The sequence below is a fragment of the Phocoena sinus genome, chromosome 8 (assembly GCF_008692025.1).
Source record: "Phocoena sinus isolate mPhoSin1 chromosome 8, mPhoSin1.pri, whole genome shotgun sequence".
Taxonomy (NCBI): domain Eukaryota; kingdom Metazoa; phylum Chordata; class Mammalia; order Artiodactyla; family Phocoenidae; genus Phocoena; species Phocoena sinus.
The window spans coordinates 60,073,280-60,098,692 of record NC_045770.1 but is presented as its reverse complement, the minus strand read 5'-3'; the positions used below and the strand labels follow the sequence as shown (position 1 = coordinate 60,098,692).

Sequence of the window (25,413 nt, the reverse complement as noted above, 5' to 3'; positions counted from 1 at the left end):
TACATACAATGAAATAATAGTTCAATTGTGAGCCCAGTTCTCAAGAGTAACAACAAAAAGCCAGAATTTCTGTAAAATGACATTTTCAAAGCACTGGGAAAAAAAATAATTGGAAGTCTAGTATGCAGCTAAACTATCAATCAAGACTGACAAGGAAATAATTGTATTTTCCAACAGAGTATTTACCACTAACAGACCCTCACTAAGGAAACATCTGAAGGGGGAATTGCCCAGTGGTTAGGACTCCGCACTGTCACTGCAGGGAGCACAGGTTCGATCCCTGGTCAGGGAACTAAGATCCCGCATGCCGCTGGCATGGCCAAAAAAAAACCCCAAAAAACAAAAAACTGAAGGATGTATTCATCTATTTGACACAAAAAGAAGGGATAAAACGCAATAAAGAATAAGGAAAAAACAAACAGTAAATGTATACGGGTAAAATGAAATAATCAGTGACAGCACAAAACAATTATTATTTATTAGAATTGTTCTAACATTAAGATGACTACCTTTGGAAGTGGTCTCATTCTTGGAAATGCTCATTTTGAGTCTGGACAATATGTTTCGATATGTTTAATGTAAACTGGGTAAAAGGCTGAAATAAATAATCCCTGACATACCTATTGACCATAGGGTTTTATCAATTAGACACAGCTGTCAAAACATTCCCTGATCAGCTCTGTTTATCCATCTGTGGCAGGGCTTTCCCCTATCCTAACAGTTCTAGAACTCGTTTTAGTTCAAGGCATTCTTCCCACTCCCATATTCCATAAATTAAAAAATGAACATTCTAAATAGAAATGTTCCTTATATGAGCTTTTGGTTAAGATCTTCTAGTTTGGGGGAGTACAGTTTGGGGCTTTAAATTGGAATTCAGGCTTTACAATTAGTCACCACTTGCTTGAACTTGGGCCAAACTTGGGTCTGTTTTGTTATGTTTTTTAGATTTCACTTTGGCAGCTTTTACTAAGAAGTATGTTCCTCTTCCTCTGAAGGAGAAAATACCACACAGGAACAGAGAGGGAGGGAACACATACATTCATCCCTGCTGGCTGAAAGATGCCTTACTTGATGTGAACATTCCCCCAAGGTTCCCATATATTCACAGCAGTAAAGATCTCCACAATGTAGAGCTCCAATTCCCTTCTCATCAAAGGTTTCTGCTCACCACACTTGATTATCCAGAACTTTAAAAACACATGACCAGACAACATGACCAGGCAACAGACCCCAGAGAAAGGTAAGCATGCGTTAAAGTAAGTATTATCACATTTTTCGAAGGCAGTACCCTTCCAGGCAAGAGGACATAGAAAGAGGTTCAAAAGCCACTAAATACAGATGGAAAAGCCAGGCTCCTATCCCTTTTCAGGCCAAGTAAGTTCATTCATTTCAAAGCATACGTTAATACCATGATACATTTCACACCCTGCATAGGCATGAGGATGGAGGTACAAAAGACACCGTCTCTATCTAGTAGGGGAGAGAAACAAATACCAGATGAAAAGCGCTATCTCAGGGGTAAGCAAAAGAGGGCGCCCAGAGGAGGCAGCATCAACCCAGCTGGGCTCTCTTCCAACAAAAACCTTCACACAGTCACATCACTTATAGTCAAAAATGTTTACTCTCCAAGATGCTTCCAAGAAACAGCTTACCTGATTTCACCCTCATAACAACCCCAGGAAAGTAGGTAAGGCAGGTAAATTCGTTGTTTACATCATAAGTGAAAAGTGAGGCTCAAAATAAACTGACTCTTTAGTCCAAGACAACCCGCACCGCCAACACAGCCCCTCCCCCCCCCCCACTTAAGCCCAACTCCACAAAAACCCCGGTATAGCCAACCACGCACTATCTATGCAACCCTGGCCAAGCTGAACATAAACCTCAGATGGCCCACCTGTAATAAAGTATAATAATGCTGTTAGTAATATTAAAAAGATCCATATAAAGGGTGTGGTACAGTGTTTCAAACGTCGTTGGGGTTGAGAAAATGTTTATTACTACTACCACTATTGTTAACAATAAATAATAGGCGAAGCCTTCCCACTACAGGAACCCTCGGCGACGAGCCTTTCAGGAACCCGCATTACCGGCACTCGCGTCGCCCTCTGACACGATTCCATGGACACGCCCCCAAACAGACCCTCCCCCCTAAGCACGCCCGGCACCTCCCCCTCGGACAAGGCCCTCTCCTCACAAACCTTACCCTAGATAGACTCTCCCCAGTCAGCCTCGGTTACGAAGGAGCCCTTCCGCTCACACCCGCCTCTCCAGCATCCCCCTTGGGCCCGGGCATCCCTGCGGGCGCCCAAACCACACGCCAGCAGCGGTTACCTGGCCCCGCTCTCCCGCTCCTACTCTGGCTTTTCCCGGATTGCGTTGGTCGCGGGCTCGCGCCAGCGCCGTAAGCACACAATTAGTTTAAACTATGGCCCCGCCCCCTCGCGCCGCCCTTCAATTGGCCCCTGTCGGCTGGCGTCGCACGCAAGAGCACGCTGGAGGACCCGGGAAAAGGAAGTGTGAGGGCCACTGGAAAGGGAGAAAGGGTGCCACAACTTCCGGACCCCGGCCCTCGGCTTGAGGGCGAAGGCAACTACAAATCGCTGCACCGCCCGCGGCCTTGGAACCCAGCCCCTGACGGACTACAGCTCCCGGTAGGCATCGCGGCAGCGCCTACGGCGCTCAGCTGGGACGTGCTGACATAGGTAGTTACCATAGAGTTGCTCTGAGTAACCCTGAGATAGTGGGACGCAGAGGCTGGAGGGGAAGCAACTGCGGGTGAGTTGGGCGGGAAAACAGGAAACCTGCTCTAGAGGACAAGAACTCTATGGAGAGGGGAGGGGCACCCAGAAAGACTAACATCTTTCTTTCTCGGGGACCTGAGACCTCCCCCCCTTACCCCTTATCCCTTTTCGCAGTGAACAAGACACAAACCCATATGGGATAGACGGGCGCGGGGAGGGAAGGGAAGGCTGAGACACATACCCAGACAGATTTGGGGGTGCTTAAGAACCTCCCCCATCACAAAGATGGGACCCCCTAATACTACTGTCTCAAATCCCTGACACATCCTGGGAGATCTGAAACGCCTTCAGACATGGGGTTGGTTTTCCTCTGGTCGTCTGAGACCCTCTTCAAGACATGGGAGTAAGATTAGAATAAATCACAGTCCCTAATTCTGGATTTGTAGGAAACTTTCTGGGGCTTGAACTGCCCCTTTCCTTCCAAGCAGGAAGACCCCAGGGTAGAGCCTCCTTTTCAGAGAGTCAGCAGGATCTTCCCACACATACTTATTAGGGATCCTGTCCTTAAATTACCTCTTCTCCCTACACCTCCTCTGTGGTCTGCTTCTCCAAGTTCTGCAGTTAGAGCTTCACTCCTTTTACAGTCTTCATGACAGATGTTACAACTTACCCAGTGTCTTCACATCCAGTCTTTCTTTTGAGCTTGGTGAGTCCAAGGATATTTATCCCCATTTCACAGATTGGAAAACTGAAACCTAGAGAGGAGCAGGGACTTGCTGGGGGCCACACACCAAGTCAGTGACAGCTAGGACTAGACCCCTGTTTGCCAACTTCCAGCCAAGTCTTTAGCTTGAGCCTACAGCCTCTCTAGCTTAAGGACTTGTTCAAAGTAGTAAGATAAACTGCCCCAGGGAAAAGAAACTTGTATCGCCTACATTGAGTTATTTACATTTCAGCCTGAATGGGTTTCAGATCCTTCCTTGAAAGTTTAAATGGGGAAAGAGAACTAGAGAGACTAAAGACAATGGGAATCAAACAGATTTAACTAAACAAAAAGTAAACACTCTTGCTAACACAGCACCCATGTTTGATGCTGTCATGATTAGTTAGCTTCTGGCTGGCTCCTAGCTGGCCCTGATTGGTCCACTTACTGTCTTAAAGCTCCCCCATGCTTGGTCCTAGGCCCACTTCCCACCTCACTCTAAGATTCTCTTCTTGGATATTCTCATCCACATCCACAACTTCATTTACCACCTATATGCAGATGTACGGGAGTGTGTATCTCCAACCCCACCCAACCCTCATCTCCAAGCTCCAGATCTATATAACCAATTGCATCTCCAACATCTCCTTCAGGATATCTCAAAAACATCCAAACTCAACATGTTTGCAGCTGAACTCATAATCCCTATGTACTCCAAGCCTGAATTTCTTCCAGTGTTCTCACCTCTGTCCACCATTACAGAAGTCAGAAAAACAAGCGTTGTCTTTAATACCTCTTTCATTTCCCATCCATCATAAAATCCTGTCAGCTTTACTCCTAGTACCTTTTCTCTAGTCGTAGCTACCATCACATCCTTCCTGCCTTCCCTCCGAGCCATTTTGCATACTGCAACCAGAGTAATCCTTCAAAATGCAAATCTGATATTGTTCACTTTCCCCACAATACCTCCAATTAAAAATAAACCTTGGGATTCCTATTGCTCTTAGCATCAAGCAACATCTCAGCTTGGCTCCCACCCACCTCTCCAGCCTCCAGTCTAACCATACATTTCCCTCCCACTCTCCCTCCAGTTATATGGCCTTCTTTAAGGTCTTCAAAATTTCAAGTAACCACTTACCATAGAGCCTTCGCACATGCTGTTATTTCTTCCTGGAATGTTCATCTTTTCCCTCTGCCATAGTTAATTTGTACGTATCCTTCATATTTCTCTCGATTACTATTTTTTTTTTTTTGGCCGAGCTGCGTGTCATGTGGGATCTTAGTTCCCCCACCAAGGATGAACCCGCACGCCCCTGCATTGGAAGCGCAGAGTCTTAACCACTGGACCGCCAAGGAGGTCCCTCTCAATCACTTCTTTAGGACTATCTCCCCTGACTGCCTAGAGCAGCTCAGATCCCTCAATTATAGCAACGTCGTGTCCCTCTCCTTTATACTGTTATTCACTGTTGCAATGTTTAACATATTGTTAAGTACCTACTACTTGCCTCCACTGTCAGGATACAACCATGAGAAAAACATGGCTTCTGCCCTGGTGGAGTTTATGTACACACAGATAGTAAGGAGATAATACTAGTGTTACGAGTGCTACCAAGGGTAAATATAGGGTGTTATGGGAGTCCAGAAGAGAAGTCGCACATCCAGACTTGGGCATGAGGGTAGGCTCCTCAGAAAAAAAGGGAAACCGGAGCTGAGTCATTAAAAATTAGCAAGGCAAAAAGAAGAAACTGTACTCCAAGCAGAGAAAGCTGGATGTGCAGAAGCCTAGAGGCAGGTGCAGGGAACTTACTCCAAGTAGTTGCATTTGGCTGGCCTGCAGAATTGGAGGTGAGGATAAGAGATGGGAGTAGAGAGATGGGCAGGAACCAGTTTGAATTTGGGGCCTACCTTTGGCACCTAGAAATATAACTTCCCAGAATACATTAGATTATGTGGAAGACTTTTCATGACGGTCTTTGGTTTTTCTTCCACCTGTAGCCCATAAATAGAAACCCTCACTAGGCCAGGCTGTTGAATCTCCTATCAGATCTCTTCATCTGAATATTCCTCACAGCTTCCTGGGCCATAATGTTGCTACTTACCTGAGAGAGAGAAGAGACAGGCTATCAACAAATCAAATTCCAATTGTTAGCAATTTCCCAAAACTGAAAACAAATTTCCATCATCAACTTGGGATTGGTTAAATGAAGTTAAATTAAGTAAAGTTTTTTCTTTTGCGGTACGCGGGCCTCTCACTGTTTTGGTCTCTCCCATTACGGAGCCTGTTCCGGACGCGCAGGCTCAGCGGCCATGGCTCACGGGCCCAGCCGCTCTGCGGCATGTGGGATCTTACCGGACCGGGGCACGAACCCGTGTCCCCTGCATCGGCAGGCGGACTCTCAACCACTGTGCCACCAGGGAAGCCCAGTAAAGTTTTTTCTAATATATAATTTTATTTATTTTATTTTATTTTTGGCTGCGTTGGTTCTTCATTGCTGCACGCGGGCTTTTTCTAGTTGCGGCGAGTGGGGGCTACTCTTTGTTGTGGTGCGCGGGCTTCTCTTTGCGGTGGCTTCTCTGGTAGCGGAGCATGGGCTCCAGGCGCACAGGCTCAGTAGTTGTGGCACATGGGCTTAGTTGCTGCACGGTATGTGGGATCTTCCCGGACCAGGGCTCGAACCCTTGTCCCCTGCATTGGCAGGCAGACTCTCAACCACTGAGCCACCAGGGAAGCCCTGCGTTGGGTCTTCGTTGCTGCGCGCAGGCTTTCTCTAGTTGCAGTGAGCAGGGGCTACTCTTCATTGGGGTGGGCGGGCTTCTCATTGCGGTGGCTTCTCTTGTTGCGGAGCACGGGCTCTAGGTGCGTGGGCTTCAGTAGTTGTGGTTCACGGGCTCTAGAGCGCAGGCTCAGTAGTTGTGGCGCACAGGCATATTTGCTCCGCGGCATGTGGGACCTTCCCGGACCAGGGCTCGAACCTGTGTCTCCTGCATTGGCAGGCAGATTCTTTTTTCTTTTTTCTTCTGACTCCCAGGCCTTATTTTTTTAAAAATAGATCTTTATTGGAGTATAATTGCTTCACAATACTGTGTTAGATTCTGTTGCACAACAAAGCAAATCAGCCATATGCACACACGTCCCCATATCCCCTCCCTCTTGAGCCTCCCTCCCATCCTCCCTATCCCACCCCTCTAGGTTATCACAAAGCACCAAACCTATTTCCCTGTGCTATGCTGCTGCTTCCCACCAGCCAACTATTTTACATCCGGTAGTGTATATATGTCGATGCTACTCTCACTTCGCCCCAGCTTCCCCCTCCCACTCCAAGTCCTCTAGTCCATTCTCTATGTTCCTGCCCTGCAACTAGGTTCATCAGTACCACTTATTTTTTTTAGATTCCATATATATGTGTTAGCATACGGTATTTGTTTTTCTCTTTCTGACTTACTTCACTCTGTATGACAGACTCTAGGTCCATCCACCTCACTACAAATAACTCAATTTCATTTCTTTTTATGGCTGAGTAATACTCCATTGTATATATGTGCCACAGGCAGGCGGATTCTTAACCACTGCATCACCGGGGGAGCCCAAGTAAAGTTAAAGTAGGGTACACACAAATTCTATGGAACACTCTGCAGCTATTAAAAAGGGTAAGAGAGTCTACAACAATTTGAAAAGAAAAAAATAGCTTTACAAAGGAACAGAAAGTATGTGTTCATTTTAAAATATACATAATTTTGTTATATATGTCTTCTAGGAGGTTATATTCCCAAACTGTAAATCATGAGCGTTCTTGGAGAGTGAGATGGAGAGCCACACTTTTAGTTTTCACTTGATGTATCTCTCTATGTTGTTTGACTTTATTCAGCTATCACGTTAACTTTTAAAATTAAAAAAGAAAAACAGTAGGCCTTCCCTGGTGGCGCAGTGGTTGAGAGTCCGCCTGCCAATGCAGGTGACACGAGTTCGTGCCCCGGTCCAGGAAGAACCCACATACCGCGGAGCGGCTGGGCCCGTGAGCCATGGCCTCTGAGCCTGCGCGTCCAGAGCCTGTGCTCCGCAACGGGAGAGGCCACAACAGTGAGAGGCCCACGTACCGCAAAAAAAAAAAGAAAGAAAGAAAAACAGTAAATGATATTTCCAGTCGGGAGAAGAAAAACTCCAAAACAGAGCAGGTATGCCCCTAACCCTGTCATTCATCAATTCAGTCAACGTAGACAAATGAGGAAGGCGCTAGGGTCTGACTAGCTCCTGGTGATGAGGCTGAACAGCAGCTGGGAAAGACTGACTCCAAAAACATAGCCACTGGAGCGAGTAAGGCAACCTCAAGGCTCGTCAGTTCTCCCCAGCAGTCAGGTTCACTATGTGACACCTTGAAGATATTCATTTATTCCTTCATTTCTTTCATTCCTCCATTTATCCATCAAGGCTTTAGTGAATACCCAGGCTTGGTGCAGGGTAATGGTGGGAAGAGAGAAAGAAGTCTGACTTCTTTCCCCGTCCTCAAGCTTACAGGGAGGGAACAGGAAGTAGGTTATAAAAAAATGAGTACAGAGAGTACAACTGATTCAATTTATTGAACACCTGCTACAAGACATACAACAGCTCTCAAGACAGGGTTTGTCTCCATTTTACAGATAAGGAAATAGGCTGTGATGAAATTTTATTCAAAGTACAGTGGGGGCATATATCAATTAGTTATTGTTGTATAACAAACCATCCAAAAACATGGTGGCTTAAAACAATGAACACTTACTATTGCTTCCAAGTCTCCAAGTCAGCCATGTGTTTCTTCTGGTCTTGGCAGGGCTCATTCATGTGTTTGCAGTCACATGTGGGTTGGGTGACTCTTGTGATCTTGCCTTCGGGTAGGCTGGCTATAGGCTAGTCTAGGGTGGCCTCACCTGGGATCACTGGCTTTCTTTTTCATGTATCTCACCTACACGTTTCTCATATCCCTCCAGCAGGCTAACCATGTTCTCCTGGCACTGGCAAAGAGCACAGGGCAAGTCCTCTCTTTAAGCTTCTATTTGCTTCATGTTTACCAACATCCTGTTGGCCAAAGCAAGTCACATGGCTGAACCCAGCATCAGAGTGGATGGAACTACAAAGAGGGCAAAAGAGATGGATACAGGGGAGACCATGATAGAGTTCATCAAGGGAATCAATCTGATACAGGGCACAATGATCAATTTTATCTGGAAAGAAAGTCTTCATCAAAGAGGGTATGCTAGAGCTGAGTACTGAAACATGAGAGTATTCACTAAGTAGGCAGCTGTTTCTTAGAACTGGATGCAGGCTGGTTTGCCACAATCAATAGCAACCCAGCAGGATTTCCTGTGCTCTTTACAGACAGGGTTCTATTATTTGTATCTTGGCTTCATTCCTTCTGGTCAAGCATAGGGCAGCAGGCGCTCAACAAATGTTTGAAGAATTGAATTAAATATCTTACTGTGAATGAGGTGTGGACTGAAATAGCTGAACCTCGGAGCCAATTGTTAGAAAGTGCAGCTTAGTATCAACACCCCCAAAACAGAAATCCTTGTATTTGGCAGTTTCTCATTCATTCCTCCCACAAACATTTCCTGAGTGCCTGCTGTAAGCCAGGTTCTGTGTTAGATGATGAATAAGACACAACACTAGCTCACAGCCTGGGCTGGTGTTTAAATGGAGAAGACTAATTGTCAAACTACTTGGGGCTCCATTTTATCTTTAATAAATAAATTTATTTATGTATTTATTTATGGCTGCATTGGGTCTTCGTTGCTGCACTCGGGCTTTCTTTAGTTGCATCAAGCAGGGGCTACTCTTTGTTGCAGTGCACGGGCTTCTCATTGTGGAGGCTTCTCTTGTTGCGGAGCACAGGCTCTAGGGGCGCAGGCTTCAGTAGTTGTGGCACACAGGCTCAGTAGTTGTGGCTCGTGGGCTCTAGAGTGCAGGCTCAGTAGTTGTGGCACATGGGCTTAGTTGCTCCGCGGTATGGGTACCTTCCCGGACTAGGGCTCAAACCCGTGTCCCCTGCATCAGCAGGCAGATTCTTAACCACTGCGCCACCAGGGAAGCCCCAGGGCTCTATTTTTAATACTAACTCATCCAGAAAAATGCTTCAGGAGCTGGTGCTACACAAAATCAGAAGTCCTTTGGAACTGCACTGAGGTTCTCTGATGGTCAAGATTCATGGTAAAAATCCACCCTTAAATGTTTTAAGCTAAAATCCATGTCCTGTAGTGCTGAACTCTGGGTCCCAACTTGAGAAAAGTATCCAGTCTTGCTCAGAGGCATCAAACTTCTTGTGGGTTCTCAAGTGGGACATGTCTACGTGAGAAGCAAGCCAGCTTCCTCTATTTCTACAAAAGAATAATGTGTTCTTTGTCGTGTCTGTAGATTTGATATCCAAAGATTCAGGTCTCCCCAATCAACAACCCATGCCCATCAGGCCAGTCTCACACTTGACAGAGAATTCATCTGTGAAGTGACTCAAGCCATCACTTACCCAAAGCTCAGTTGAGACTGCTGCTTTTTGAGAGGAAGACATTCACTTTCCATTCCTCTAAACCTGTTAAACTCTATCCTTCATATGTTGTCACCAAAAAAGGAATTTACCTAGACTGTGTTAAGCTTAAGCTGAATTATAAGCTATCAGGTCCCTGGTTTTTTAAGAGAAATTCCATTTTAAGAACATTTGTGAATTTCATAGTCTCTGGATACAAATTGTTTCTTTGAATTGAATGATGAGAACCACATATACTAAGGTTTCCACTTTTGCTTTAGCTGCCAGGAATTTCAGGGATAAATAGAGGCATAGTTTCCTAATTCCCTGGTTCATCTCTCTCTCTTCCTTTATTCTGGCTTCTAATCTTTCTCTTCCATGTTTTCATTTTCTATATCTGTACTGTCCAGTATGGTAGCCTCTAGTCACAAGTGGCTATTAAGCACTTGACAGGTAGCTTGTCCCAGTTGGGATGTGCTGTAAGTGTAAAGTATCTCAAATTTTAATATCAATTATATGTTGAATGATATTTTGGATATATTAGGTTAAATAAAATATATTATTAAACATAACCTCACCTGTTTCTTTTGACTTTTCTTTCTACTAGAAAATATTAAATTACATATGTGGAAAAAATATATACACGTGGCTTGCATTTGTGATGTTCATTATATTTCTGTTGGACAGCTCTGTTCTACAAATCATCCTGTTTTATGAGTGTGTTATTACCATAAAATACCTCAAATCCTTTTGGAAAGCAAGTAAAGTAGTAAATGCAAAGGAGGTGACAGCAGTGGATGAAGTGAGAAGGGGAGGTTGACTGGGACATGTATTTGTCAGTCTATTTGTCTTTTGTTTGTGTCAGCTCTCCTCCTCACAGGTGAGTGGTGTTCTCATGGCTCTGCCCAGTCAAAAAATTCTCAGCTTTGAGCTAATAAATTGGAAAGGATCTGATAAGACAATTCACACCACATTGTAAATGACTGATAACACTGTGTTCACCCCTCTCAAGGGGTATTTCCATTTTAACAGGGAACAATCCCTGAACCCAAAGGAATGAATCCCTAATGGTGGAGTTTCAGGCATCAGTGACAGGTGAGTGAGAGTGAGGCAGACTCTGGTCTTATGTGTATGTATGTTTATATATGTATGACTACATTCAGGACGTAGCTGAAAGTAGGGTCTTCCGATGAAAAGATAATGGGGCCGACAGACAAGGTGAGCAGAGAAGGTAGCAAATCCCCATATGGGTCAGACTGCAAAGGGCTGTCAGACACCAGATCCATTGCAGGCCCTCAGGGGTTTGTTAAGCAATAGAATAGCCCAGTTGATGTCACCAGAGGGTAGCTATCAAGACAGCCTTCATGGCAACTACTATGGAGTAGCAGAAAAGGACTCAGAGTAGGATTCAGAAGACTAGGATTGTAGTCCACAGCTGACTCACTGGCTTAACTTTGGGCAAGTGCTTTCACCCTGGGGCCTCAGTTTCTTTGGAAAGTAGAAATGGGTATTATAACTATCAATGAACTCTAGGGGATGTGAAGGTGCTCAGAGAAGTAGGAAGTGCCTTACAAATGCAAGGAATCATGACTGTTATCTTAAAGTAGAAATGCAGCCATGCAAACCTGGAGTAGTGGAGGGTATATAGCAGGGGTGGAGAGCTATGAGGAAACCTGAGGGCCAAACACCAGTCCTTCTCTGTCCTCCCAGGCTGAACCCGGATTCCCAGGGCCCATGCTTCCACCTGACAAATGATGGCCTGAGCTATGAACAAACAGGACTATACGAACACTTCGGTGCAAGAGCCCCCTCTTGACTACTCCTTCCGAAGCATCCATGTGACCCAAGGTCAGCCCCCAGAGCACAGCATTCCACTCACCATGGCAGCAGGATGGGTGTGGTCCCTAGGGAGAAGCCAGTCTTCTACTTAAAAGCCTAAAGAGATTCTTCGCATAAGCATATGGGATTTTTGTTGCTGCTATTTTGGGGAGAGTAGTGGGTAGGGAGGTGGGAGTGGAAGAGTTTGGCCTTTTAAAAAATTACCAGCAAATCTGAAAGGGCCCAGGGGGCTTTCAGGGTAACTGATGATCTTCAAAGGAAGCCAGGCTACAGCAAGACAGTCAGGGAAGAAAACGGGAGAGCCAGTCTATCAGCCAATAGTTTTATTCTCCACTTTTTACCTGGAGAGAAGAGACTAATGAAAGGAAAACACAGGCTGCTACAGAGTCCCAGCCAACAGGCAGAACCCACTCTCTGTCTGAGGACACAAGCCTGTTCTGATCACTGGTAAAACATGTAAGGTCTTGTTATTAATAAACTGGCATGTTTCCAGTCTAAATATTCATTGACAAATTTTATATTCATTTCAGTCATATCCAAATTTATTCCATTATCACCCACACTTATTACAGGTCCCAGCACTGCCCACGCTCATTCCTATTTTATCATTCAGTGCGTGTGTAAATGGGCAGCTAGTACCTTTCAGGAGAGTACAGAGGGAGGCTCTCATCAAGATCATATTCTCAAGAGAATGTGCTTCTTCCCAGGGATGTTTTGCTGTCTTTGTTATCTGCTCTCATAAACACATCAGTATGTCTGCCTTCACAGAACACAGGTTGACATCAACATAACCTAGAGCCATTATCTGGCTTTGGTCGACTCTCTTAGGCAAGCAGCGGCCACCTTTAAGTTCAGGAAGCACGTGAATAGTTATCAAGGGTACTGGATACTACTTGGGTTTGGGTTTAGGGTACTTACTACTTGGGTTGCCGTCAGCTACAACAGTAAGTCCCATTTGTTCTCTCATAGCACACACCCACTTGCCATGATCCTCCTTTATTATGCACAGCATCACTTCTGATTGATGTAGTCCATGTTTCACAGGGTTTTAGCTGCAATAATGGCTATGTACAAGACAGCTGAGGTGACAGAGGAAGAAGTATGCCTCCTACCTACCCTGAGAATTCCTAGCTCTGAGTGGGGAGTGTGGCTTAGCCCTCTATGGTGTCCTCAGAAGGAGGGGAGAGACAAGTTACTATGACCAAGGATAACTGCACAGCACAAAACATAATCTGCACAGATGCCCTGTCTTTCATTTAACAGTTAAATCTTGAGCACCCACTACTATTAAGCCTTCTATATATGTGTGTTTAGGTCTGTACACGTATGCCAGGCATATGCTCCTTGCTGAGTGAAGGGAGAAGGAGAGGCACATCTAAGCCCCAAAAGGCCAGTCCCCTCAGGTTCCCCAGGGCATTTGGCACACTTAATTAAAATTGGGGTTAGAGGACAGGGTAGAGTTTTGGGGTACCTGGTACACTATTTCCTGAATTAATCAATATATGGATCATAGAATCTGAAATGGCAGTGACTTTAGAAGGCATCCAGTCTACTACCTCCAACCCATAGTGCTCTAACTGCTCACAAACCCACAGTTAAGGGAGTCCCATACCACACACCTACCAGCCCTTCCATTACAGGGTGAGGAATGACACAAGAAAGTTCTTCATGTCAAACACGTGTTCTCTGTGGACACGTGGGAAAAGCTGCATGGCAACCCTTCATAGATATGAAGACAGAATTATGTCTTCCCCAGATCTTCCTGGGGCTAGACAACCCCTAGTTCTCTGAGTGTTGATATCTGTGGTCCAATTTCCAGACCCGCCTTGGCCTACTCTGAACAGGGCAGCTTTGACAGATCCTCAGGCAATGCAGTGCTCTGATGGAGTCTGCGGAGAGCAGCCTGGACACCCTCCTCCACCCATGATAACAGCAATCCCAAGCAGCCTCAAGTTCTAGGCAATGCCATCCCCAGTGGCTCCCCCTGAGCTGGGGATCGGCCCATGCTTGCCGGCATTCCCCAAGCTGCTGCCTCACCAGACTGGAGGCTAGTCTGTAGGTGGGCTTATTTTGATCTTAACTTTTACTCATCTGTCTTTTCATTTCAGGGTTTGCAGTCACGTGATGTGAGGCTGGGGGTCAGGATTAGGGTTTATTCACGAGCAGGGGTACTCCGCTTCATGACCCTCCTGCCACCTCCCCCCCACCCTCAGGCCCCAACTGTGGGTCCGCTCACTCCCGGACCAAGACAGAGAGCCACCTGGTGGATGCTGCCTGACCTGCAGCTGAGGAGAAGAAGTTCAAGCTGGGTGGGGGTAGAAGAGAAGTGTGTCTAGTAAGAGCTGAGGAGAGGGTGAAGACAAGCGGACCAGTTCAGAAAGTACTATTTCCTTTCTGGGAGGCAGCTTTAGACAAGTAACTAAAGGCATAGAGGCAACAGGAAACATCTAGTCACCTCAGCCAGAGCTGGTGTATGGTTCTGACTCTGCCACTGAGACTGTGAGCCTCCTGGTTCTCCCTGCCCTGGTTCTTAACTTCTTTAATGGATGCCCCTCCCCCCACCCTCGCTCTGCTTGAAGAATCTTATCTATTTCTCTAACTTGTATACACTCTATGCTAATGATTCTCAAGTCTATGTCTCCTTCATATCCAACTGCTTACTCGGCTTCTCTTTCTAGTACTATAGGAACCTCAGACATGCCAAGGCCAAGCCTGAACTCATCACCTTCCCAAATTTTCTTTTTTTTTTTTTTGATTTATTTATTTATTTTTCTGGCTGCGTCGGGTCTTAGTTGTGGCACGCAGGATCTTCATTGCAGCACGTGGGATCTTTTCGTTGCGGCACACGCGGCTCTTCGCTGCAGCGTGTGGGCTCCTCTCTAGTTGTGGCGTATGGGTTTTTCCTCTCTTTAGTTGTGGCGTGCGGGCTCTGTAGTTTGCGGCACGCGGGCTCTCTAGTTGAGACACGCAGGCTCAGTAGTTGTGGTGCGCGGGCTTAGTTGCCCTGCGGCATGTGGGATCTTAGTTCCCCGACCAGGGATCAAATGCACGTCCCCTGCATTGGAAGGCAGATTCTTTACCACTGGACCACCAGGGAAGTCCCTCTTCTCCTTTTCTTAATCCTGTATCAGTTCATAGGACTGGCATCTCACCAGTCATCAAGAACATTGGGCAACACCCTTGAATTTTTTTTTTTTTTTTTTAACCGCGCCACACAGCATGTGGGATCTTAGTTCCCAGACCAGGAATCGAACCTGCACCCCCTGTGTTGGAAGTGCAGAGTCTTAACCACTGGACCACCAGGGAAGTCCCAACACCCTTGAATATTATTCTACCCTTGCATCTAGTCAACCATCAAGTCATGCTGTTTGTATGTCCCTCATCCTTGCTTAAATGACTGAAAGAGCCAAATTGGTCTTCCAGTCCCACCCACTCCCTACAATCCATGCTCCACACTAAACCTTCAGAGTGATCTTTCTGAATTGAGAGAGCTGTATCATCTCCTTTGCTTTCAACCCTACAGTGGCTTCCCATCTTCTACAGGATAAAGTCTAAGATGCTCAGCCTGGTTTTCAAGGCTCCGTGTCTCCTCTTCCCTCCTTGCCCCCTTGTGTAGTACGTGTGTGTGTGCCCATGCTATTCCATACCTCTGTAACTTTGCTCATGCTCTTCTCACCCTTTCCACCCTTCTTTGCCTGGTTAACGTCTCCTAACCCACTGAGATATCCAGCTCAGGCTTCACCTTCCCTGGGAAACTTCCCTAAGCTCCCAAACTGGGTTAGGAGACCCTTTTCTGTGCTTCCACAATTTAAATAGCATTTATTATAGTATATTGACCGTTTGTTTTCATCTTTCCCATCTGAGCTCCTCCAAGGCATAAACATCTGCTTCACCCCTGCTCTATTATTCATACAGAGCTTATCTCTCATTTTGTTCACCATTGTATATCCAGTATCTGGCACATAGCAGTTACTCAATACTAATGGAAGAGGGAGAGGACATCAAGAGTGTGTGACACTGAAGTGAATTCTATAGGCTCTACCAGTGGATAATTCTGGATTTTGTGCTTCAGCATCTTGGCTCAAGTCCAACACCTCTGCTTCTTGGTTTCCTCATCTATAAAATCCGCCTCCCTCCAACTCCCACACAGGGGTGGTATAGAGAGGACCCAATGATACAATAGACCTGAGAGGAGCACGTGACCCAAACCAAGAGTTTGGGATGTGAAGTCTTTGACCCTTAATCCAAGCTCACTCTGACTGCTGGGGCCTGGGGAACAGTGCATACAGTCGCACTGGACACAAGCATGGGATTCTGGCCCTGCCAGCTCCTCTAGCTACAAATCCTCCCAGTTCTGTTCCTTTGCCACCCCCACCGAGCCAGAAAAGCAAAGATGACATACCCAAAGTTCACTCTATCCCCACAGATCTGTTAAGCGAGAAGCCACGGACAGGGCTACGACCACTAAGGCACGCAAAGTCAGGGAAGTCAATGTCTCAGTCCCTGTGGCTGAACAACAACGTCCTCAATGACCTCAGAGACTTCAACCATGTGGTTTCACAGCTTCTGGAGCATCCGGAGAACCTGGCCTGGATTGACCTGTCCTTCAACGACCTGACTTCCATTGACCCTGTGAGTCCAGAGGGTGGACCTGAAGCCACCATGTCCAGCCCCCAGCCTCTCCACCTCCCACATATTATCAAGGAAGTAGTGAGGCAGCATGGTGCCCTGCAAAGCACATGGCTATGGGCTCAAATAGATATAGGTTCAAATACTAGATCTACCTCAGATTTTGTGACCTTGGGCAAGTTCCTAACCTTTCAAAACGTCAGCCTTGCTGTCTGAAAAATGGGGATAATATGCCAGCATTATAAACATTTTGTGAGGATTAAATGAGAACATATGAAAAGCAACCGGCACATAGCAAGCCTTCACATAGGAGGCTGAAGTAAAATCGTAGCTTATTACTGGGCACCCACTGTGCTTTGTGCCAAGTTCTTCTGCAGAGGTAGGTACTAAAAGTACAGCAGTTACCTTCCATGAACTCAGGCTAAATTTTAAGAAACAAACAAAACTGGCCCCTTTTCATCCAGGCTCTGTGCTAGAGGGGAAAGGAGTTAGAGTATGACTTGTAAACTGTTCCCCAGGTGCACTGATCTCAATTTAACTACTATTTTAAAAGCTCTTATCCTAGCATGATGCTGTCCCCTGTCCCCTGTTGTGATAGAATCTTAGAACACCAAAGCTGGAATGGTCTTCAGTGAAGGGACAGCTACGGCTCAAGGAGAAGCAGGAGAGCCCAGGCACCTGGCAAGTCAGTGGCAGTGACAGGACCCAGGCCCATACCTTCTGCCCCTCGGATCACAGTGCTCTGTCAGTGTGGTGCCCCTGTACCCCTTCAAAGGCAAATTAAAGTAGGTTGGAATCAATCTAGTACGGCTCTGGGGGTGACAAATCATTCCCCAAACTCTTCCTTCTCTGCCCACAAGTCAGTCCTGAGCACAGATACACGGCTCTGTCCAGTCTAGCTTCCGGTTTCCTTCCCCAACAGGTCCTGACAACTTTCTTCAACTTGAGTGTGCTCTATCTCCATGGCAACAGCATCCAGCGCCTTGGAGAGGTGAACAAGCTGGCTGTCCTCCCTCGGCTCCGCAGCCTGACACTCCATGGGAACCCCATAGAGGAAGAGAATGGGTATAGGTAAGTGCCCTGCCCTGGAGGTGGGCTCCGCTGGGCTCCCATGAGGGAAAGGAGGAGAGTTAGGGTTAGAAACCTAACACCATCCTTCTGCTATGCTTGGACCAGGGAAGGGAGTAGAGGGCTTTAGGCATTTCTTGATGTCAGTCAGGATAAATTCAGTCCCCCCCACACTCTACTCAAGTCCCTCCATTCCTTGCAGTCAGAGGAGATAGGAGCGACTGGTGGAGGGGGAAAGGGGTTCTAGAAGGGGGCCTGACCCCCAGCCCAAGTCTTCCCCACAGGCAATATGTGCTGTGCACTCTGCCCCGTATCACCACGTTCGACTTCAGTGGGGTCACCAAGGCAGACCGCACAACGGCAGAAGTGTGGAAACGCATGAACATCAAACCCCGGAAGGTCTGGATCAAGCACAATGCACTCTGAGGTTCCCGGGACCCCAGCAGTCCTGAAGGCCCGGGGATGCTCAGTTTGGTTTGACAATAAATGATTTGAGCTGTTCAGCAGAAGTCTCTTATACCATGTAAAGATGCCCCCCAACTCAGGCAAGCGCCTGTAGCTCTGGTCTTACTTCACTGAAACAAGGAGGAAGTGGAAGGAAAGGCCTGCTGGCTTGGGACGCAAGAGACCTGGGCTGATTGCATGGCCTTGGGAAACTTATCTAACCTGTCTGGGCCCCTTTTCACTCTTTAGGTCAGATATCCTGAGGTTAGAGTTGCTTCGCAGAGCACCAAGGTTCTGTGGAGATGCCTCAGAGGCTTCCATGACAGGAGGCCAATAAGATGGGCTGTGACCTCTGAACCCCTCACTTCAATCAATCAGATGAGAGTAGTTCCACTGTCGTGTTTACATATCATGATTCTACTTAAGATTTCACTTGATAAAAAGAATCTTCTGCTTGAAACTATGTGTCTGCTGACTCTGTACCAGGTGCTGTTGGTCTCCCTGCATACATCCACCCCCTCACCAGGCTTCTTGGTAATTCCACTGAGCCTGAGGCAATACCCACAACAGTGACAGCTGCCTCAGATTCAAGTTCAGCTTTGACAGTGTTCCCATCACTGGAGGAGGGACAAGCTGAGTCTTATCATATCTGAGGTTAGTGCAGGCCAAGTCTCAGCTAAGACCTGGGAACCCTGAAGCCTTATCTCCTTGATTCCTTTTAGTGCCCCTAGAAGATGCCCCCTCCCCATCCTCCACCTCGCTGCTCACAGACTTGAGTAGCCAGAAGTAAGTAGTAGTGGGGTGGGCAGGACAGAGGGGCTGGAACCAGCACACAGATGGATACACTTCCTTTATCGAGGGTGACAAACCAAACCAAAACAAAAAAAACCCAAACATGTAAAAACCCAGGGTGCTAGAAATACAAACTCAATTCATTCAAATTCAAGCTCATCCAGACCCTGGTCACAAGCCCTCGTGAGGTGCATGTGAGCACCAAGTCAGGGAGAGGGGGACAGAAGTGAGGCCAAGAAAGGGTGGGCAGGGGGTCCTAACAGGCCCCCTAGTGATCACCCTCACACCGGCACCTGCACCTTTCCAGTGACGGTGAAGACCTACCAGGCCCTGTCCCTGTGACCCCCACCCCACCCCTGGCCAGGGCTTCGAAGGCCAGTCCCAAATGGTTCTCCCCTCCCCTGTTCCATCCTCACTTGCTCAGGCTTCTCGCCTCACTCTTCTCCTCCTCCTCCACTTTCTTCTGTGATTAGTAGCAGGTTAGGATACTGTATAAGCCACAGTGAGGCTGGGGGCCAGGGGAGGCAGGGTGGAGACCGAGTGAAGAGAGGAGAAGAAGAGCTGTCCAGGGACCCCTCTCTTCATGGAATCCCAAACTGTACAACCAGCTCCTCTTTTGCGTCCACACGGATCTGAGAAAGTGCACTGTAGGCATAAGCAGCTATCCTGGAGACCTGGGACAGAGGGACCGGGAGAGAGGAACAGAGAGACAGGTGAGAAGGCAGATCCGGAAGCAGGCGGAGGGGATAGGTGGCCAGAGAGGGAATGATGGGGGACAGGGAGCCAAAGAGAAAGGCAGGGATGGGAATGACAGAAGGGAAGAACAAAGGGTAGCAAAAGAATGAAGATTTAAGAGAGGGGATGGGGAGGAGAAGAAAAGTAAGAGTGAGGTGGGAGTGAGCAGGGCCCACAGGCTACCAGGCTCCCTAACTCCACTTCCCTACCTCCTCTGAGGTGGAGGGGCGAACCCTGTGCCTCGCTGCCACCCAGCAGCAGGGGTGGGACGAGGGGTGGCTCACCTGCTGCAAGTCGGCGAAGGGGACAGGCTCGCTGGCCAGCACTTGGTGAGGCTGGCTGGTGAGGGACGGCAGCGGCGGCAGCTTCTTCCAATGGGTCAGGCTGCTGCTCAGCACAGCCAGGCGGGTGCTGGCCGAGGGGGAGGAGGGGCGACAGGCAGTCAGGCTACAGTTGGCCCAGCCAGCCCAGGCAAGCTTCACTTCCTCAGACCAGAGAAGCAGGTGACAGGAGCCTCAGCTCACCACAAACCCACTCCAGGCCGACCTCCTTTAGTCTCCATACCCTTGAGTGTCATGGGGCAAACTGGGTCAACAGGACCATCTACTGAGGCACCCAAGTGACTTGGGGCCACCTCCCAGGCCACACCCAAAGGAGAAGCCCGGACTGGGGCCCAGGCTCCAAAGCTGGATCAGAGGGAGGGGAAGCGGGGGGGGCCCAAGCAGCCTGAGGGATCCCAGCCGGCCAGGGGCTCACCTGTACTGCCTCGCCCGGTCCATGTACTCGTGCTGCTCCATGCCCTGGGAGTCTGCAGCAGACACGTCGATGATGTTGCTTTGGGGAGAAGAGGCAGAGAGGACATAACAGGTGCTTCCGAGATGGACAAACAAGACTCACTGCCAGGTGCCAACTCCAGCGCTATCTGACACCAGTGTCCCTGCCTGCCCACGGGAGCAGGGCTGGGCCCAGAGGCACCTCTTCCCACTGATCTTGTCCCATCCCCCACGGCCTGGGCCTGGCTCTCCATCCCAGTCTTTAATACGGATGAAGGAGGTCTGCCCCAGGCCCGGTCCTGTGATGCCCACCTGGCTGTCTTGGCGAGGATGGAGGAGAGCAGCGCCTGCTCATCGGTGCGAGCGGAAGGCAGGCTGTGATAGTTGGGCTCGGCTCCATTGAGGGCTTTGGTGGGTGGGCTGCTAGGGTCCAGCAGCAGCTTCCGCTCCTCTCGGTCCTAGGAGAGGCCATGGGGGTAGACATCAGCCCTGAGGCCCTTAGTCCAACCCACCTTTATTAGGCTCTCTTCTCAGCCCAGCTCTGACCTTTAAGCACCAAAAATATTTTTATTAGGAATATCCCAAGTGCCCAACTGTACGGAATGTCGGCTCTAAGACTCAGATCCTGCCTGCCCTTGGAAGCTAAGCTAAGCTGGTGGTCTAGGATGAATTAAAGTGGAACCAAGCAGTCTTAGAGGCCCTGAAAAGATGGGCAGAGGCACAAAGCAGGTATTTAGTAACAGCCCTGCAGCTTCAGAAAATGATCCAGGGCTTCCCTGGTGGTGCAGTGGTTAAGAATCCGCCTGCTAATGCAGGGGACATGGGTTCGAGCCCTGGTCCGGGAAGATCCCACATGCCACGGAGCAACTCTTTTTTAAAATAAATTTATTTATTTTATCCTTTTATTTATTTTATCTTTGGCTGTGTTGGAGCTTCATTGCTGCGCATGGGCTTTCTCTAGTTGTGGCGAGTGGGGGCTACTCTTCGTTGTGGTGCATAGGCTTCTCATTACCATGGCTTCTCCTGTTACGAAGAATGGGCTCTAGGCGCACAGGCTCTAGAGTGCACGCTCAGTAGTTGTAGCACACAGGCTTAGTTGCTCTGCGGCATGTGGGATCTTCCCAGACCAGGGCTCAAACCCGTGTCCCCTGCATTGCCAGGTGGATTCTTAACCACTGCGCCACCAGGGAAGCCCTTTTTTTTAAAAAAATTATTTATTTATTTGGCTGCACTGGGTCTTAGTTGCAGCGTGCAGGATCTTTAGCTGCGGCATGTGGGAATCTAGTTCCCTAACCAGGGATCGAACTTGGGCCCCGTGCATTTGGAGCACGGAGCCTTAGCCAATGGACCACCAGGGAAATTCCCAAGTGTCCCTTCTTTTATTTTATTTTTTTAAATTTTTTAAACATTTATTTGTTTATTTTGGCTGCACCAAGTCTCACTTGTGGCATGCGGACTTCTTAGTTGTGGCATGCAAACTCTTAGTTGCGGTGTGCATGCGGGATCTAGTTCCCTGACCAGGGATCGAACCCAGACCCCCTGCATTGGAAGTGCAGAGTCGTACCCACTGGACCACTAGGGAAGTCCCCAAGTGTCCCTTCTTGAGGGCAGGTCCCTTCTACTCTCAGGTGATCACTCTCCTCTTTTCCGATGATCTCTTTGTGTGGGACTCCCAGAACCAAACTTGGTGCTCCCAGTGTATCCTTACCTGAAAAGTTGGAGTTGTTCCCTCCCTTGCCAAGCCACCACACCTCCGTGGATGTGGTTTCATTAGTTTCAGCAGCCTTGTTTCTGCTAGCCTATGCTAATCACCACAACCCCCAGAACTGACCTGGGACCAAACCAAGTCTCCCTGGTCCTGTATAATTCTATGTGTTATTTCTCCTCATTTTAGCCCCTTGTTCTTATCTACTGCAATCTTTCTGAATACAACCCTGCCTTGAGCCCATCAGCTGCAAATCCCTGCTGGCTTTGTGTCAGCTGCAAACTGGATAAGTGGATATGCTGGGTATCTATCCAAAGCATAAAGAACAAGGGTACCCAGGACAAAACCAGAGACAAGGGTCCATCCTGGCTAAAGTCGACTCACCAGCCCTCAGTGCCAGACCACTGGACTCCTTAGTGTTCCGTTTCAGGCCTATCTCAGTTCCTACCAGACTTTCACACTTGCAGGCTCCCAGCTCCACTGCCCACAACTCCACAACTCTCCTTACAGAGGACACTTCCTCCTACCCTGCTTGCCCTGCCCTAGGCAGGGCCAGCCTTTTGACATTACTCTTCTGTCTCAAGCCTAGGTTGCCCATGTCCCCAGTTCCCAACAGCATGAGACAGAAGCTATGGGCTTCTGCCTCACCAGCTCCCAACTCCTAGACACCCCGACCCCCCTAAAACACAAGCTAAGTACTAAAAACAAGATGTTTGCCAAAGATTAAACTATCTCTAAGGAAAGCCAGCTCCATAATGAAGCCGGAGTTTGCTTCTTCTTATATGTCCATCTTTTCCCCATCCCCAATTCAGACAGGTTCTCCTGCAGGATAAGGGGTTCTTCAAGAACAAGGTTGTTTTCCTGAGACCTAGACTCCTGGAAGAGGCCATGCTACCACAATTAGAGTGGACAAATAACATCACCCCATCCCCAAAAGGGTGACTGGAGCATGGGGGAGGTTTTCACACCAAGGTTTGTCCTGGAGTCAACGTTGGAGTCAGAGCTTCACTGTCTACTCTAGCACAGACATGTATGTGGCCTATCACTAGCCACCTGGTCTGTGGGCACAGCTAGAAGACACGAGTCAGCCCAACGGATAAAGACATGACTTGGCATCAAAATACCTTGCCTGTGGCACTTCTCAGCTCTGTAACCTTGGCTAAATCACTTAGCCTCTCTGAAGTTTTTCTTCACATTTAAATAGACATAATTGGTACCTATGTGACAGATGTTTTGGCAAGAATCAAGTGGGATAACTGTAAAAGGTCTTTGAAAACTGTAACATGTTATACATTTCTCTTTATTATTATAACAAAGGGTCCAATATGAGAGTGTGAGAGGGGCCTGCCCAAGACCCGAAAGAGGGGACAGTGAATGGTTTTGGCTTGTAGACCAGGTAGTAAGCAGACCTTCTCCACGTGAGGCCTCAAATCACCCAGGACTGATCAAGCACCATCTCTGGGGGTTAAAAACAGAAATGAAAGCCCATCAAGGGGAAGGTGGAGATTCAAGAAAACCGCAATTCCAGCTAGAAGCTGGTATCCTTTCTCATAAAGAGTTAACCCTTGACTCATTCCCTGCAAGAGTCCATATTATAGTTTAAGGGACAATTTCCCATTAAACCATAGCTTTCCCAGTAGGCAGGGATATTGCCTCCTATTTCTAACAGGCTGGAGTGAAGTGTGAAGTACTGGCTGTATGGCATGCCTAACATAAGGCACAGAAATATGTATATGTTCACTGGGCATTTGGAGGCTTAATGAGGCCCAGGGGCCACCCATCCCTCCCATACAAGTGACATTTTCCCCAGCTTAAGTCCTTGACCCAAAATAGATTCACATGAGTCACTGGGGAAAGACCTACTTCCCATTTACCAGTGATATAATCTGTTTCTGTGACCATCTACTCCACTGGACTGTGAGCTACTTGCTGAAACCTTTCTACAGTTTTTGTCTCTATATGTGTTGAAATATACAATCCAGGCTTAGAGGTAACCAAAAAGGCAAGTGGCCAACAACTTGAGACTTCATCCTTGAAAAGGTCTTCCCCTCCTCAAAGGAGGTCAGGCAGGCAGGGCAAGGATTTAAGTGTGGCAGCAAGTAAGAATACACCAAGGGGAAGAGACAGAATTTAAAACTGTACAGGCCTTCCCAGCCTAATCCTTTCTGCAAAAGGATCAGATCTATAGCCAAATTCCCAGGACAAATACCCTTCTAGCTCCTTCTAGCTAGAGGAACCCTGAGGCCCCAGGTAGGGACTGCACTGAGGCAGGCCAAACTGAGCTCCCCAGCCCACCTCTCTTTTCCCCCCAATCTAGCCAAAGCTAAACCCGATTTGTTGCTTTCCAATTTCCCACAGGTCCTGATGTCCTGTGTCTATTAAAACCTTCACTGATCAACTCAAATGACACCAACTTCCATAGGCCTTCTCGGACCCCAGATCAGCAGTGACCTTCCTTCTTCAACCCCAGGGACTCAGAGTATACACAGATTCCTGATTCATATCGGGACACTCCAACTCAGAGCCTCAGCTTACCCACCTTTACAATGGATTCACAAAGCCCGCTAATACAAAACACAGAGAAGGAAGCTGGGAAGAAAGTGCTTCCCCGAGACCTAGGCTGAGGATCCTTGAAATTGTAAAGGTCTGAAGGTAGGGAAAGATGGAAGGCGCGGGCGCGAGCGGGATAGGCGGCTGCCTGCACATCCCAACACAGGGGCTGTGCAAAAAGAACTGAGGCTTTAAAAGGGGTAGCAGCCCGGCCCGGCGTCTCCTCTGTAATATGTCCTCTCCGGGCCCCCGTACTCAGTGAGCCCTGAAGTCCTGCTGACCCTCTTCTGCCGACTTTTCTCTGGGCCCCATGCCCCAGGATCTCTGCCCTCACTCCCGAGCCCCGCCCGCGGCGGCCGCACCTGGTCCGAGTCCTCGTTCTCGCTGCTGTAGCAGCACCCCATGGCAGGGGTCGGGCCGGGCGCTCAGGCCGCGCCGAGAAGGGACGGCGTCCGTCAGGAGCCCTTCCGGTCACATGACCCGCGCCTGCATCCAGCAAGTAACCACCGCGCCCGCGCCTACCCCTTCCCACACGAGCCTGGCCGCCGCGGCTGCCGCCGGAACCCCGGCTTCCGGCCCCGCCCCTACCGCGTGATCTTAGCCAACCAATGGGAAGGCACACGCTGCGTGACAGGCCGTGAGACACGTGATGCAAGGAAAGGGAGGGGCGGATCATATGACTTCAGCCTCTTCCGGGTCTCAGCCGGAGACTTCCACTGACGGTTATAGAAGCCCTGGTGTTAAGTGTATTATGTGTTCCCGTGGCCGCCAGGCTACCTTTGTGGGCCAGTGAGCGAATTTATAGCAACTGCCGTTATGAAATACTCTCCTAAATGCCTTTAGAGGGGCGAGTAGGATCCAGGCTCTATGCTCCAAGAGTACACACCAATAGGCCCAGTTGCTTGGTGCCAAGGCTGGCGACATACAGAGGGTGTGTCACCCAACC

At 48.3% G+C, this 25,413-nt stretch overlaps 3 protein-coding genes across 11 annotated transcripts in view; 1 reads left to right on the top strand and 2 right to left on the bottom strand.

The window, feature by feature from the left end:
* NUMA1 (nuclear mitotic apparatus protein 1) overlaps positions 1-2,270 on the bottom strand; it is a 75,480-nt gene extending 73,210 nt beyond the window's left edge. The window contains exon 1 of the mRNA XM_032639049.1: positions 2,204-2,270. The gene's annotated coding sequence lies outside the window, so the exon portion shown is untranslated. The remainder of the gene's footprint in view (positions 1-2,203) is intronic.
* A 240-nt stretch (positions 2,271-2,510) lies between these two features.
* On the top strand, positions 2,511-17,974 carry LOC116757472 (leucine-rich repeat-containing protein 51). Of its 7 annotated transcripts, none has more exons than XM_032639073.1 (6): positions 2,511-2,651; positions 10,965-11,027; positions 11,643-11,780; positions 16,198-16,403; positions 17,323-17,471; positions 17,753-17,971. In XM_032639073.1, exons 3-6 carry the CDS (start codon positions 11,699-11,701, stop codon positions 17,892-17,894), a joined length of 579 nt encoding a protein of 192 aa, XP_032494964.1. In that variant the 5' UTR covers positions 2,511-2,651; positions 10,965-11,027; positions 11,643-11,698; the 3' UTR covers positions 17,895-17,971. The 7 variants fall into 7 exon arrangements, with proteins under 7 accessions (XP_032494964.1, XP_032494967.1, XP_032494962.1 ...); XM_032639071.1 differs by having other exon boundaries at positions 2,514-2,775; positions 10,945-11,027; positions 17,753-17,974; XM_032639070.1 differs by having other exon boundaries at positions 2,514-2,651; positions 10,945-11,027.
* Positions 14,549-25,031, bottom strand: LAMTOR1 (late endosomal/lysosomal adaptor, MAPK and MTOR activator 1). 3 transcript variants are annotated; one of them, XR_004350981.1, is made up of 6 exons: positions 24,830-24,996; positions 20,525-20,670; positions 20,196-20,273; positions 19,724-19,850; positions 19,121-19,378; positions 14,549-14,826 (listed from the first exon to the last, which is right to left on the bottom strand). XR_004350981.1 is itself a non-coding variant. In XM_032639079.1 (5 exons), exons 1-5 carry the CDS (start codon positions 24,869-24,871, stop codon positions 19,286-19,288), a joined length of 486 nt encoding a protein of 161 aa, XP_032494970.1. In that variant the 5' UTR covers positions 24,872-25,031; the 3' UTR covers positions 18,746-19,285. The 3 variants fall into 3 exon arrangements, 2 of the variants coding, with proteins under 2 accessions (XP_032494970.1, XP_032494969.1); XM_032639079.1 differs by lacking the exon at positions 14,549-14,826 and having other exon boundaries at positions 18,746-19,378; positions 24,830-25,031; XM_032639078.1 differs by lacking the exon at positions 14,549-14,826 and having other exon boundaries at positions 18,746-19,378; positions 21,921-25,030.
* Between the last annotated feature and the right edge of the window lie 382 nt (positions 25,032-25,413).

Bases quoted from the DNA above. Each gene is read 5' to 3' on its own strand.
- LOC116757472 (XM_032639071.1), top strand. From the start codon at position 11,699: ATGAACAAACAGGACTATACGAACACTTCGGTGCAAGAGCCCCCTCTT. The intron at 16,404-17,322 runs GTGAGTCCAGAG...CTTCCCCAACAG, and splicing joins ACCTGACTTCCATTGACCCT to GTCCTGACAACTTTCTTCAA. The intron at 17,472-17,752 runs GTAAGTGCCCTG...TCTTCCCCACAG, and splicing joins GAGGAAGAGAATGGGTATAG to GCAATATGTGCTGTGCACTC.
- LAMTOR1 (XM_032639078.1), bottom strand. From the start codon at position 21,983: ATGAAACCACATCCACGGAGGTGTGGTGGCTTGGCAAGGGAGGGAACA. The intron at 20,671-21,920 runs GTAAGGATACAC...GGCCTCTCCTAG, and splicing joins GAACAACTCCAACTTTTCAG to GACCGAGAGGAGCGGAAGCT. The intron at 19,379-19,723 runs GTGAGCCACCCC...CCTCTGTCCCAG, and splicing joins CCTTCGCCGACTTGCAGCAG to GTCTCCAGGATAGCTGCTTA.